Source organism: Cervus elaphus, chromosome 30, assembly GCF_910594005.1.
Source record: "Cervus elaphus chromosome 30, mCerEla1.1, whole genome shotgun sequence".
NCBI lineage: Eukaryota > Metazoa > Chordata > Mammalia > Artiodactyla > Cervidae > Cervus > Cervus elaphus.
This window is the reverse complement of record NC_057844.1, coordinates 78,300,195-78,314,295: the sequence shown is the minus strand read 5'-3', so window position 1 is coordinate 78,314,295 and position 14,101 is coordinate 78,300,195. Positions and strand designations below refer to the sequence as shown.

The following is a 14,101-nucleotide window of genomic DNA, read 5'->3' as shown; positions in this document are numbered from 1 at the left end:
CTCCACTGCTGCCTTGCAAATAAACTCATCAGTATCATCTTTCTAGATTCCATATATATGTGTTAGTATATAATATTTATCTTTCTCTTTCTGACGTACTTCACTCTGTATAATAGGCTCTAGGTTCATCCACCTCATTAGAACTGACTCAAATGTGTTCCTTTTTATGGCTGAGTAATACTCCATTCCCACAAGTTATTTAAAAGATCAAGAAACCTCAGTTTCTTGAATTTCCTGAGAGGCAGAATCTCTAAATCATCTGAACAGACATGATGACAATGATTATCTTGGTTATACTGAACTGTTTTGGGGGTGGGGAAGGTACAGAGAGACTTTTGCCTCCAGCTCTAAGTAGCTTACAGCAACACAACAGTGACTCTTCACTCAAGATTATTTGCTTAGGAAGATGTTCAGGGCAAGATGCTAATTTTCCAAGTATAAAGCGGCTAAAAACAGAACAAAAGTTCAAAAGAAGAAATATCCCACTTGGTACCTGTGGAAAACTACTTTTTAGGGATGGAGGAAAATTAGGAGATGGAGTGTGACAAAGACTGCAAACCAGCCCTGAATCCACTCAGCCCTGGTTAAAGTAAGGTGATCTTCCCCTCTGCTTCCTGCCAGAATACCTCCTGGAATCCCCTCTAGAGGAGGACTCACAACATCTACAATTTTTTATACATAATGTCCAGCATTCACTCAAAGTTTACTGGTCATACCGAGAAACAGACAACGGAAACAAACCCACAGGTAACCTAGATATCAGGATTGTTTGACACAGATTTTAGAGTAACTGTGATTAAGATATTACAGAAAACAGAGGAAAAGAATTATACTAGAGAACTGAAATCTATAAAAATGAATCAAATAGAATGAAATAAAAATCTCTATAACAGCAAATGTAGAGAAAGCTATAGAAAAGATTGATGAAATATAAATTTACAGAAAAAGTATAGGATGGTCACCATGCTAAAGAAGTTACAGGTATCCAAACTTGCTTTGAAAAATGATAAATTTGCTATGTTGCTGTTTGTCTTAAACAGGTAAACTATTTTATAGGTAAAAGAGCACCCTGAATTGTGAATTAGATTTGGGTTCAGGTCACAATGTTTTCCTATTAGATGGATGAATTTGGTAAAGTCAGTTATAATAAGACTTTGAAACTTGTTTCTTCCCTTATAAAAGATCTACCTTGGTCACAGGATTTAGAGAGAATAAAGGATATAATCTCAAACTGTCCTGTAAACACTGTACTTATGGCGTAAGATAATAATGGTGTTTGGTGGTTTTTTTTTTTTTCCCCAGACTTCTATCTTTACTGGCATGGGGCTTCCCAGGGGCTCAGAGGTAAAAAATCTACCTGCCAATACAGGAGACACAGGAGACGTGGGTTCAACCCCTGGGTCAGGAAGATCCCCTGGAGAAGGAAATGGCAACCCACTCCAGTGTTCTTGCAAGGAGAATCCCATGGACAGAGGAGCCTGATGGGTTACAGTCCATGAAGTCACAAAGAATCAAGATGTGAGCATGCACACATCTTTATTAGCATATGGACTGAGTAAACAGGCTTTTTGCAAGCATATTTAGGTCTTCTACTAATGGTTCTGAATACCCATTTTTCCTCCTTCTGGATACACAGCCCAGGTAGAGATTACATTTCTGAGTATGTCGAGTATACACTGAAGAATATGGTCAGTTCAGTTCAACAGGATGGAGACGGGAGTGATTTTTCTAGTCACCTTTAACGTAAGACATCCTGCTTACCCAGGACCATGGTTCTTTCCTCTTTGAGGACGTTGAACTGCAGATACATCCGTGACCAATATAGACCGCTGAAGCAGTACAGTACCCAGGGGACGGCCGAACCTGGACCCTGCATGACCTCAAGGTGCTCACCTGCCTCACCAGCCCAGACTGGCCTGACTGCTGAGGAAGAGGTGGTGTCTCAGCTTACTTGAAAGTACAAGTGTTTGTCACTCAGTTGTGTCCAACTCTTTGAGACCCCATGGACTGTAGCCCAGCAGGCTCCTCAGTCCATGGGATTCTCCAGGCAAGAATACTGGAGTGGGTGGGTTGCCATTTCCTTCTCCAGGGGATCCTCCCGACCCAGGGATCGAACCTGGGTCTCCTGCATTGCAGGAGGGTTCTTTTACCATCTGAGCCACCAGGGAAAGTGGTTCACACGTATAGGAACACGTCTTGCTTACAGCAGCTTGGTGTTCACTCCAGGTGCTGCAGTGCAGGACAAATATAAGTTATCAAGGCAACAAAACTACATTTCAGCAAAACTACTGCTATTTTACCTACAAACACATATGAAGAAAACTCTCAGTTTTAAGTAGCTTGGAGAAATGACAGAATAACATGAAAAAGTTAATGTCCCTCTTCCCAACCCTTCCCCAAAACTGTTCTATTTAAAATATCTCCAGAGTAAAGCAGCATTAAGGAAAGATTTTATTTTGGAATCTAGAAAAATGGTACTGAAGAATTTATTTACAGGGCAGCAGTGGAGAAACAGACATAGAGAATAGACTTATGGCCATGGGGAGAGGGGAGGAGAGGGTGAGCTGTATGGAAAGAATACCATGGAAACTTGCATTACCATCTGTAAAATAGATAGCCAACGGGAATTTGCTGTATGTCTCAGGAAACTCAAACAGAGGCTCTGTATCAACCTAGAGGAGTGGGGTGGGGAGGGAGATGGGAGGGAGGTTCAAAAGGGACAGGATATATATATATGACTCATTCATGTTGAGGTTTGACAGAAAACAAAATTCTGTAAAGCAATTATCCTTTAATAAAAAAATAAATTTAAAAAAATCACACACAAAAAAAGAAAAGATTTTCTTTTATGTGGAAGTCAGTGTTGATTTTAGAAGAAAGCCTTTAGAGAAGGCTGAAGCAGAAGATGTATTTCAAATTAGAAAGAAAGAAGGAATGAGCAAAAATATGCCGCAGCTGTGGTCCAAGTATTTGAAAAGCTGCGCTGGAATGTAAACATAAATGAATGCAAACATAAACATAAAAATACTTATATAAGGGGTTTCCCAGGTGGTGCTAGTGGTAAAGAACCCGCCTCCCAATGCAAGAGACATAAGAGACGCGGGTTCGATCCCTGGGTTGGGAAGATCCCCTGGAGGAGGGCATGGCAACCCACTCCAGTATTCTTGCCTGGAGAATCCCATGGACGGAGGAGCCTGGCGGGCTACAGTCCAGGGTCGCAAAGAGTCAGACATGACTGAGGCGACTTAGCATGCATGCACATACTTAATGCTTACATAAATGAAATGGATATAAACAGAAATATATTTTATTCTCATCTAGGTTGGAAAGTAGGCGAGTAAGTACTGATCAACAGAAACCCCTTTTCCCTTTTTAATGTTAGAAAGCATTGACGTTGCATAATACTAGAAACATGAACAGATGAGGCCTGTAGATACAAAGAAATATTCAATGAAGTGGAAAACACTAGAAAAAGGTAACATATTAAAGAAAATAAGTAATTGTCCAGCTTAACATCCATATTTTTAAAAGCCACACAACAAAGACTGTGCAAATACTCTGAATTTTATTATTTCCCCACAACAAATTCATCACAAAACATTAAGCTGTACCCAACTACAGAGCCTGCATGGGTATTTAGGTTTTCCACTTCCTTCCTCTTGTGCCTCTCCGTCTCCCCTTTCTCTTCCCAAACACAGGCCTGGCGGTCACCAGCACGGGCTTCGCGCCCGCTCCGTCGTCGTCGTCGCTGGAGCTGCTGGTGGTGGTCCCGCCGTCCCTCCGGGGAGCAGGCTGCGCTGCGCTCTGTGCAGCTGACGCGCGGGCTCTGGACCCCCCGGGTGCTTTCGCCCTCTGCACGCCCATCGCAGGGAAGTACTCCACATCCTCACCTGAAGAGGCCTCGGACGACTGCGAGAGGTAGGCCTCCCCCAAAAACCCACCGCTGTCGTTCCCTCCTTGAGAATCCGAAAGCCTCTTTCTTTTCGGGCTGGATGGCTCTTCCCACCTATTTGCTGTGCCTCTCTTCTGGGTTTCTCCTTTCTCCTCATCAAGGAACTCAGGCTCTTTCTCCATGGCAACAGCAGCTGCTTCCATTTCACTGGCTGCTGCTTCTCTCTCTTTTCTCAGCATACATGTCACAGCTCTGTTAAGTCTCTGGCTCTTAATACCCTTAGCCTCCTGTTTCTCCTGTTGGGCTAATCTAAAGAAAGAATCAATTCGGAGCTGTGTCTAAAAAAGTGAAATAATCATCAATCAGACAAGGAAGTAAACTTTCCAAAGCAAATCAAAGAATCCCACCTTATGATGAGTGGCATTGGATGACTCTTTCAGAAAATAACAATTCATTCTCTCTCAAAAGGGTAAGCCTATGGCTGATTCATGTTGATATATGGCAAAAACCCAACATAAAATTGTAAAGCAATTATCCTCCAATTAAAAATAAATATTTTTTAAAAGGGAAGAGAATGAAAAAACAAAAAGTCTTTCTCTCCCAAATGAATGCTGGCAGTAAATTCTACTTTCAAGATCATACTTGAAATTACCACCTCTGTCAACTAATCCTTCTGCCCACATATCAAGTAAGAAATCCCTTCGTCAGCATTCAAAGAGAGTTAAATATTTTTCAGGGACAAAATCATCTTCTTTTATAGCAACACGATTTCATGGGGTCTGTTTCTAAATTCTACTCTTTCCTTTTAAAGACACTGTCATCATGATAACTTTAGGAAGCAACTTCACAGTATTATATATTAGGAGTCGTAAGAAATATTCTTGACTTTTGTTCTAAAAATCCACTTTTAGGAAGTCATTCCTTAAAAATAGCTATTTGAGAAAAGTTAAATGCCTGATGTTCATCACAGCATTCATATGAAAACCTGAAAATTCAAGGTCCACTATGGGAAGTGAACCAATTAAGTTAAATCTCTCTGACGAAATGATGTAATCTGGTCATTTAAAATGAAAGCTATGCAAAAACACACACACACAAAAACTTACCCTAACCAGTGAATGGGGGGATTATTTATATCACATTGCAATTATGTCTGGTAACAAATATATGTGGGAAGGAGGGGAAAAATAAGAGAAAACAGACCTAAATGTTAACATCTATGTTGAAGGAAGCAAACAACTTGTAATTTTATTTTTTTCACTTTCTAATTTCAGAGAAATAGACTTATATTAACTTCTACAATGAAAAGGGAGAACAGTGTTTCAGAAAAATTCATCTGAAATTAAGCAGTAATCAGTCACTGAGCCAACTAGCTTTCCTTGTTGGTGGGCATACAAGGTCTCCAGTACAGAAAGTCGTCAAACAGACCACACGAAACTTTCTGGAGAGGCGGTCTACTTCAGCTTCGTGTTTTCTTTTTTTCACCATTAACCTAACCTAACTGAAAAGGATTTAATCTGAACATGTATGTTGCAGGATTTGGTCTGAATTCTGCAGAATGATTCACCTGTATGTACATTCTGTGGGCTGTCTCTGGGGTAAGAGGAGGTTCCTGTGTGGGTAGGAACACACTCGTGGATAAAACAAGATGCTGTTACCTACCCAACGGAACTGAGGGCCATACGGAGGCCTCTTTTTACAGTCGCTTAGTCATGTTTGACTCTGCAACCCCATGGACTGTAGCCTGCCAGGCTCCTCTGTCCATGGAATTCCCCAGGCAAGAATGCCGGAATGGATAGCCATTCTCACCAGGGGATCTTCCTGACTTAGGGGTCGAACCCAGGTCCCCTGCATTGCAGGCAGATTCCTTACTATCTAAGCCACTAGGGAAGCCCCACAAAGTAAAAGTAATAGGTCTTTAAAAGCTGGCCATCACAGCCTTACTAACTTTATTCTCTATCCTGAACCTAGGAAAAGAGCTGTCACAATTACCTGATGGACATTCAGTTGCTTTAATACAGGAAACAGAGATTCATCTGTCTTCGTCCTGTTCCAGCCAAAATATCGCTGACAAAATATGCAGGCAGTTAAGACTAATACTGTTTTTAAAGATATTTACAGGTGGTAAGTAAAAAGGTCCAAACCACCCACCCTTGACTCCACTTCCCATGTCTCCAAAGATTTTCATATTTATAAAGATTAAAATGGTAAAAGAAGATAAATTACTCCAACATAATGGTAGTATGTTCTTATAAATATCCACTAAGATAAGATATCCAACTCTCATTTTAGGACACTCAAGTGACTATGAAAAAAAGGTTAATCTAGGATAAAAACAAATTTCTGATATCATATATATTTCTTTGAGAGAAAAAGATGTAGTTTAGATTAATACTACTGCAAACTTTAAAATATCTATCCAAGTGATTATTTAAATATGCAGAAAAGAACAGTAATAAAAATAACAAACCTAATCATCTTTTCTATTCTTTCAGAATAAACACTTCAATATGATTGCTTATCACTATTTATTTCAAATAAAGATCCTCCTTAAAACTAAAGAGATGATTGACAATAACTAAAACATGGAAGGGACCCAAGTGTCCGTCGACAGATGAATGGATAAACAGAATGTGATACTACATACAATGGAACAGTATTCAGCCTTAAAAAGGAAGGAGGGTCTGCCACATGCTACAGTTACATGAACCTTGAGGATATGCTAAGTGAAATAAGCCAGTCACGAAGAGGTCTATACAGTACGGTGTAACTTACGTGATGAACATACACGGAGCGGTCAAAGTCACCAAGACAGAAAGCAGATGGTGGCGGCCAGGGTCAGGGAGGGGGACGGGGGCTCGTGTGTAACAGGTACAGTTTTAGTTTCAGAAGATAAGAATAATATGGGGGTGAATGGTGATGACGGTTACACAATAATGGGAAAGTATTTCCTAATCACTGAACAGTACACTTAAGATGGTTAAAGTGGTAACGTTTAACGAAGGAGAGAAAGGAACAGAAAGGAGCATCTTAGCTAAAGCAATATTAAGAAAAAAGTGATCCAAGTTCATGTTTCGTGGGTTTTAAACCAACACACACATCTGACTTGATGCTCCCTGTGTCTGCGGAAGGGAAAGGATACTCTCTGATCTTGTCGAGGTCGGGCTTGCCCCACAGAAATGACCCCTTGGACTCGTCCACCACAGGCTTGAGGTAAGCGTCCGCCACGGCCGGGTTAGGGAAGCCAGGCGTGAGTTGCAACTTGCGCAACTTTTTTTTCACTTTGGTGTCATATGGATTCGGCCTTATCTTCTTATTCTCCTGGGCTTCGTGCCACCACTCTCTACAAGGCAAAGGAGACCAGTCTTATGAAGCAGTGAGAGCTTGTAGCTGATGCACCGCAGACAAAGCTGACCTGAAAGTTTGGCCACAACTCCTCTGTCTCTTTCCCAGGGGTAAAATGAAATAACGCATGCACATGCATGCACTCGGTCCTGTCCGACTCTGCAATTCCATGATCTGCAGCCCACGAGGCTCCTCTATCCATGGAATTTTCCAGGCAGGAATACTGGAGTGGGTCACCATTTCCTTCTCCAGGGGATCTTCCCAACCCAGGGTTCGAACCTGTGTCTCTTCCATCTCCATCACTGGCAGGAGGATTCTTTACCAGCTGAGCCACCATGAAAGCCCAAGTTGAAGTAATGTATCTGTATTATTTACTTCAAGTCAACTACAATAAGGAACCCAAAAATATTTAATAAAATGTAAAAACACCATGAAGACTGTCAAATTTTAAAAATGCAGAGTACAACTCTACATCAAATATGATCCCATCTAATGAAACTTAAAAGCTTTTGCACTACAAAAGAAACTATAAGTAAGGTGAAAAGACAGCCGTCAGATTGGGAGAAAATAATAGCAAATGAAGAAACAGACAAAGGATTAATCTCAAAAATATACAAGCAACTCCTGCAGCTCAATTCCAGAAAAATAAATGACCCAATCAAAAAATGGGCCAGAGACCTAAACAGACATTTCTCCAAAGAAGACATACAGATGGCTAACAAACACATGAAAAGGTGCTCAACATCACTCATTATTAGAGAAATGCAAATCAAAACCACAATGAGGTACCATTACACACCAGTCAGGATGGCTGCTATCCAAAAGTCTACAAGCAATAAATGCTGCAGAGGCTGTGGAGAAAAGGGAACCCTCTTACACTGTTGGTGGGAATGCAAACTAGTACAGCCACTATGGAAAACAGTGTGGAGATTTCTTAAAAAACTGGAAATAGAACTGCCATATGACCCAGCAATACCACTTCTGGGCATACACACTGAGGAAACCAGATCTGAAAGAGACACATGCACCCCAATGTTCATCGCAGCACTGTTTATAATAGCCAGGACATGGAAGCAACCTAGATGCCCATCAGCAGATGAATGGATAAGGAAGCTGTGGTACATATACACCATGGAATTTTACTCAGCCGTCAAAAAGAATTCATTTGAACTAGTCCTAATGAGATGGATGAAACTGGAGCCCCTTATACAGAGTGAAGTAAGCCAGAAAGATAAAGAACATTACAGCATACTAACACATATATATGGAATTTAGAAAGATGGTAACGATAACCCTATATGCAAAACAGAAAAAGAGACACAGAAATACAGAACAGACTTTTGAACTCTGTGGGAGAAGGTGAGGGTGGGATGTTTCAAAAGAACAGCATGTATACTATCTATGGTGAAACAGATCACCAGCCCAGGTGGGATGCATGAGACAAGTGCTCCGGCCTGGTGCACTGGGAAGACCCAGAGGAATCGGGTGGAGAGGGAGATGGGAGGGGGGATCGGGATGGGGAATAAGTGTAAATCTATGGCTGATTCATATCAATGTATGACAAAACCCACTGAAATGTTGTGAAGTAATTAGCCTCCAACTAATAAAAAAATTAAAAAAAAAAAAAATATGATCCCAATACTGGGAAAAATACATATATGTGGAGAAAGAGAGAAAAAGTACATAGGAGTATTTACAATAATAAAAAACACTAACAGCTATTCTTTTATCCTGTGCTAGGCAATGTCCTAAGTGAGGATACAGCTATTAATTCTCTTCATGTTTTATTCCTTATTCAATTTTTCCATCGTGAGTACAAATCACTGTGGTGTCTTAGAGCCCATGTCGGCCCCTCCGCCCAACAAGAAGCAGGGTTCCACGTTTCTCCCCTTGAGCTGGGCGGGCTCTGTGGCCAAGGAAGCGACTCCGCCAGGCCTTCAGAGACTGCAGTCTCCACTCTCTGTCTCTTAGACTGTTTGCCTTGAAAGCTGCCGACATGCGGTGAGGGGGTCCAGGCCCCCGGTCCACACTGCTGGCTGAGCTCTGCTGACAGCTCCACTCACCAGCTAGGAGCAGGCCATCTCAATTGGCCCCCCAGCCCAGCTCAGGTGCCCCCGACACACCTGGAAGCAGGCAAGACATCCCCATGCAGCCTGATCAAACTGCAGATTCATGAGCAAAACCTGTGAAGTGAAGTCTGCTGTGTGAAGTCACTGAGACAAGGTAGTTTGTAATGCAGCCAATAGCCAACACATTTTATACAGTTTAGGATAAATAAATGGTATGAAAGTTAAAAAACGTAAATATAACCCTTTCCAATATATTCATTCAATGGAACCTAAAAAACAATCACTGCTTCAATCCTGAGTACTAGGAACTGACAGACTTGGTCTCTGCCAGTGTGGCCCCTCACCAAGGCAACAGTGCCCTCTAGTGCTAAGAAAGACCAACTGCAGTCTTTGTGCAGGATCGAAATTTGAAAAGGAAAAAAAAAAACAAAAGATCTATCTTCATCAGTTCTATAATACTGTCCAAGAGGGCAATGGGAGAATACCTCTATGTCTCCCTTACTGGCCTGTGAATTTTCATCTTCGACACAATAATCATGACTGCCGCTAGGAAGGGCGGCACAGCAAACTCATCAAACCAAAAGGACCACCCCTCCTTAAAGCAAGCGGCCCAGGCACTTAACACACAGATGAAAGACGGCCATGATGACCTGCCCATCAGCTGAGCTCCAGGGGGACGACAGGGAGTGGCAGCGACTGTGACAAAACTGAAGGGTTCGTGCCCTGACCAACCCAGTGGAGTGGAATCGCTCTTCTCTGCTTTGGGACTATTTGGGCATCTGGGCTCAGCACTTTCAGGTCTCATTTCCCTTCCTCCAAAATTTTCTGTGAACTCTCGCCCAATTTCAATGTTGGTAGCCAACTCCAAATCAAAGAAGAACATACTGTGTTGCTCAAACCCAACACAGCTGGGCTGAATTCAGCCTGTAGACTCGGAGTAGCTCTGCTTTAGTGGGGAGTGATCAGCCAGGGTCTGGGTAGAAGGGAAAGCAGAGAAGAACGCAAGGCGACTCTCTGTCTTTCTGCTCTTCACCCTTTTCATGCCCTTTCTATCTGCCATCGACGAACTAAGACATATATTCCCACCCCCGGTCTGGCCGATCTCCCTTGGCAAGCTCAGACACAGAAGTACCAGTACACGCACGCTTCCCCTGGCCCCAGAGTACAGCAGCCCCTAAGCGCACAGCCTGTGACTCGGCCATCTTTCCTATTCCAGCCCAGCACACTCTCTGGCACATTATAGCTCCTCAAAAAATATGTGAAGGAATGATATGGTAACTTTTACACTCCCAGGAAATCCTGCAGGACTGGCTATGTATCCTTTAGCTCAGATAAAAAATATAATCTAAACATAAGTTTCTCTGATTTCCTCAAACTCTAGAAAAGGGAAAACAAACTTTAAGAACCCCAACTGTTACCTCCTACTTTCCCAATGAAGAATGATCTGTGACAGCTGATGATGTAAATAATAGTCCTGTTTAATTTGGGTGTTTAATAAACACCTGAACTAAAGAAATTAAGAAAGGACTTTAAAAAAAAAACAAAAAGGACTTACGAGAATTTTTGGAGTGGTTCCAGGCCATGTCCAGGGAATTCATTGAGAATCTCCATGGCGGTAACACAACCCACAGTTGGTATTCCTTCTGTATAATCACTTCCAAGCAAATAGGCCAAATTTATTAATTTGTTCCGGTCTAATCCTGTAAGAGTAAAAATTATTACATGTTTTTACATCTTTTATTTTGTCTTATAAACATTTATTACATAAGATTTATAACTATTTTCTTATAATGATAATATGTGTGTGTATATCCTCATCCAATGTCCAAAGATCTGTTTCATTATTTGAAATAGGATTCTCTTTTGTAAATGACATTGCGTTAGGATTTTTAACATTTCATCCATCCTCACAGTTTTCAATGCCCCATAACCTGTGACCCCCAAATGCAGCTCTCTCCCCAAAACCGCTCCTGTGAACCACAGTCACACATAATCAAGTGTCCACCAGGATGTCACATGGGTGTCTCAGAAAAAACACAGTCAGGCCCAGATCTTCACTGTCCCCCAACCGGCTCCTTACTGTTCCTCCTCCTCACTCAAGGCAAGTCCACTCTATACGCATGAATTCTGGGGAGACACAATTCAGCCCAAAACCACCTCCATGCCTCTCTAGAACATGCCAACCAGGTTTCTTTCTGCCTCAGGGCCTTTGCACATGCCAGTCCCTCTGTCAGACATGCTGACCCCAAGGTACCTGTAGCTCCTGCTTCCTCTCTCCTTTAGCTCCAGCCAGAAAGGTACGATTAGTAAAGCCTTGTTTGAACACAAAGGACACACACTTCCTGTGACTGCAGGACACTCTCGCCTCTTTTGTGGTTTTATTTTTCTATTTGGCTCACACCACTGTCAAATTATGATTTATGTGTTTTTATCATCATCAGTGTCTCCTGCTGGACTGTTTTATTCTCTCCTGTTTCCCTACTTCCCAATGCCAAGAACAACAACTGGCATATAGGAATCACTCAGTGTGTATTTGCTGAAGGAATGGGAGGATGAGGGATCACTGCCAGAAATAACACAGGACCCTGAGGCTCACGATTGAGGTGGGAGTGACTCGCACCTGCCTCCCCTCTCTGCCACCTCCAGTTTACTCTGGAGAGCGCAGGTAACCAATTGAGTGTAGCCAGGTCTGATGACTGAAACTACAGAAAACATCTAAACATGACAAGGGCTTTAACTTCTTCATTCTGAACTTAAAACCCTATTCTGGACTTCCCTGGTAGTATGGTGGATAAGAACCTGTCTGCCAATGCAGGGGACATGGGTTTGATCCCTGGTCTGGGAAGATCTCACATGCTGCACAGCAACTAAGCCCGGGAGCCACAACCACTAAAGCCTGTGCACCTTGAGCCCGTGCTCTGCAATGAGAGAAGCGACTGCAGTGAGAAGCCCATGCACCACAGTGAACAATAGCCCTGGTCACCGTAACTAGAGAAAGCCTGCACTTAGCTTTCTGCAAAGACCCAGTGCAACTAGAATAAAGCAATAAAATCCTATTCTTCGGAAGCAAAAGACCATCATACGAAAACATGTATGTGAAAGGGTTAGCCACTCAGTCGTGTCCAACTCTTCTCAACTCCACAGACTGTAGCTCTCCCGGTTCCTCTGTTCATGGCATACTCCAGGCAAGAACAATGGAGTGGGTTGCCATTTCCTTCTCCAGTGGATCTTTCCGACCCAGGGATTGAATATGGTCTCCCCATACCATTTCTATTAATACACCAACTAGTCCCTTGGAAAGAAAGAATTCATAACATAAATTCCTAAGGTAAATTTCAAAAAGTAAGCGTACTCTGAAGTCTTACCTAATTGGTTGTGAAAATCCACATACTGGTAATATTCTACAAACTTGTTTTTGTTGAAGAAGTTTTTGTAGACGTGCCGTGCCCCGAACAGCCAAATATCACTGTCGTCGGTGATGGTTCCGGAAGTCTGGTCGGTCAGATCCAGGATGGCGCACTGAGCCTCTGCTTCCATGGGAGCCTCGATGTAGGGGATACCAAACAGGCGGAGCAGTTCCTGAAGAGACAGACACTCCATGAAACCTGCTGAGGAGCGGGACCCGGCCTCCCCCCGGAAGTGGGGGGCCGTGCCCCGGAAGTGGAGGCCATGCCCCGGAAGTGGGGGCCGTGCCTAAACGTGTCAGTCAGTGCACGTTCCCTCGGGGGATCTGATTCAGTAGAGACATGGCAGGTGTTGTTCAAGGAGGCCCCGGCCGTGCACCCACCTGGCTTTCCAAGAACATCTGCCCTGTCACAGTAGCGGCCACCCGTTCTTGCTGCTGTTGTTGAGCTTTCAGTGAGTTCTGCTGGGTTAAGAGGTTGCTCTCCAGAGCTTCCAGCTCGTCCTGTAAGATAACTTCACTTGCAGACGACTGTACTACTAACCCGGTTAAGTTCGCTGGTTCTAAAAAGTCTGCATTTAGTATGACTAGAGTTGCCAATAAGCTGCTTCGCCTTACAAAGCTTCCCCCTTGGGCTTCTGAGCAAGTCTGTAAAACCGTTAGGGTTCCCTCACTACCTCACACAGGGAGCGGTCACTATCCCGGCCAGCAACCTCCGCGAGAAAGGAGCCGTCAGGAGGAGCAAGAAGATGCGTATGAGCAGCTAGTAAGGATTCAACCTGCAACTCCTGGGAAACGCAAAGGCTACTTAACTCGGCTTCCTTAGCAGTGAGTGAGAGCACGATGTCACGTTATTACCAGATCGATATCTTGCCACTCGTTGGGCGAATTGTCTGCATCTTTTTCAGTCTCTCCGTGTCGCTCAGTAGCCACGGCCTCACTCTCAGAAGTATCTCTCGGGAGGCCCTCGGAGTCACCAGTGGCTTCTTCCTTCTCAGTTCCTGTCAGTTCCTCCTCACCTTGTCCAGAGGGAGGTCTGGAAGCTTCCCGTAAGTCAGCCTGAAGTTCATCGCTGCTATTTACACTCTGCACTTCGATGAAACTTCCTGTACCAAAATAATGAGGCCATTGTGTCTACAAGTGAAACATTAAAGTTATCCTGAAATCGAGAGCTTTCCAAAGAATCCTGAAAAGTGTCCTACCCTAAAAAGGAAAGACCTAAAAGTAAAAGAAAACACATAACCATAGTATATTATTATTAAATAGATTTAGCAGTAAGTGTCTGTAACTTCAAAATAAGCCCCTTCCAACTAGGTATACTGGCACTGTCTTTGAAATTAGGAACTGAGCTTTCAATACTTACACAATCTGCTTCATACAAAAATGTTCTCT

General features: G+C 43.0%; 1 protein-coding gene across 2 annotated transcripts in view; it reads right to left on the bottom strand.

Annotated features, from left to right (window-relative positions):
- Nucleotides 1-3,543: 3,543 nt before the first annotated feature.
- The window catches only part of LOC122687071 (basic immunoglobulin-like variable motif-containing protein), a 62,511-nt gene continuing 51,953 nt past the window's right edge, over nucleotides 3,544-14,101 (bottom strand). For both annotated transcript variants that reach the window (XM_043892519.1, XM_043892515.1), the window contains 7 exons: nucleotides 13,568-13,815; nucleotides 13,094-13,213; nucleotides 12,672-12,885; nucleotides 10,862-11,006; nucleotides 7,035-7,235; nucleotides 5,885-5,969; nucleotides 3,544-4,230 (listed from right to left, as the gene is read on the bottom strand). In XM_043892519.1, the coding sequence (XP_043748454.1) occupies nucleotides 3,637-4,230; nucleotides 5,885-5,969; nucleotides 7,035-7,235; nucleotides 10,862-11,006; nucleotides 12,672-12,885; nucleotides 13,094-13,213; nucleotides 13,568-13,815 (1,607 nt within the window). In that variant the 3' untranslated portion in view covers nucleotides 3,544-3,636. The remainder of the gene's footprint in view (nucleotides 4,231-5,884; nucleotides 5,970-7,034; nucleotides 7,236-10,861; nucleotides 11,007-12,671; nucleotides 12,886-13,093; nucleotides 13,214-13,567; nucleotides 13,816-14,101) is intronic.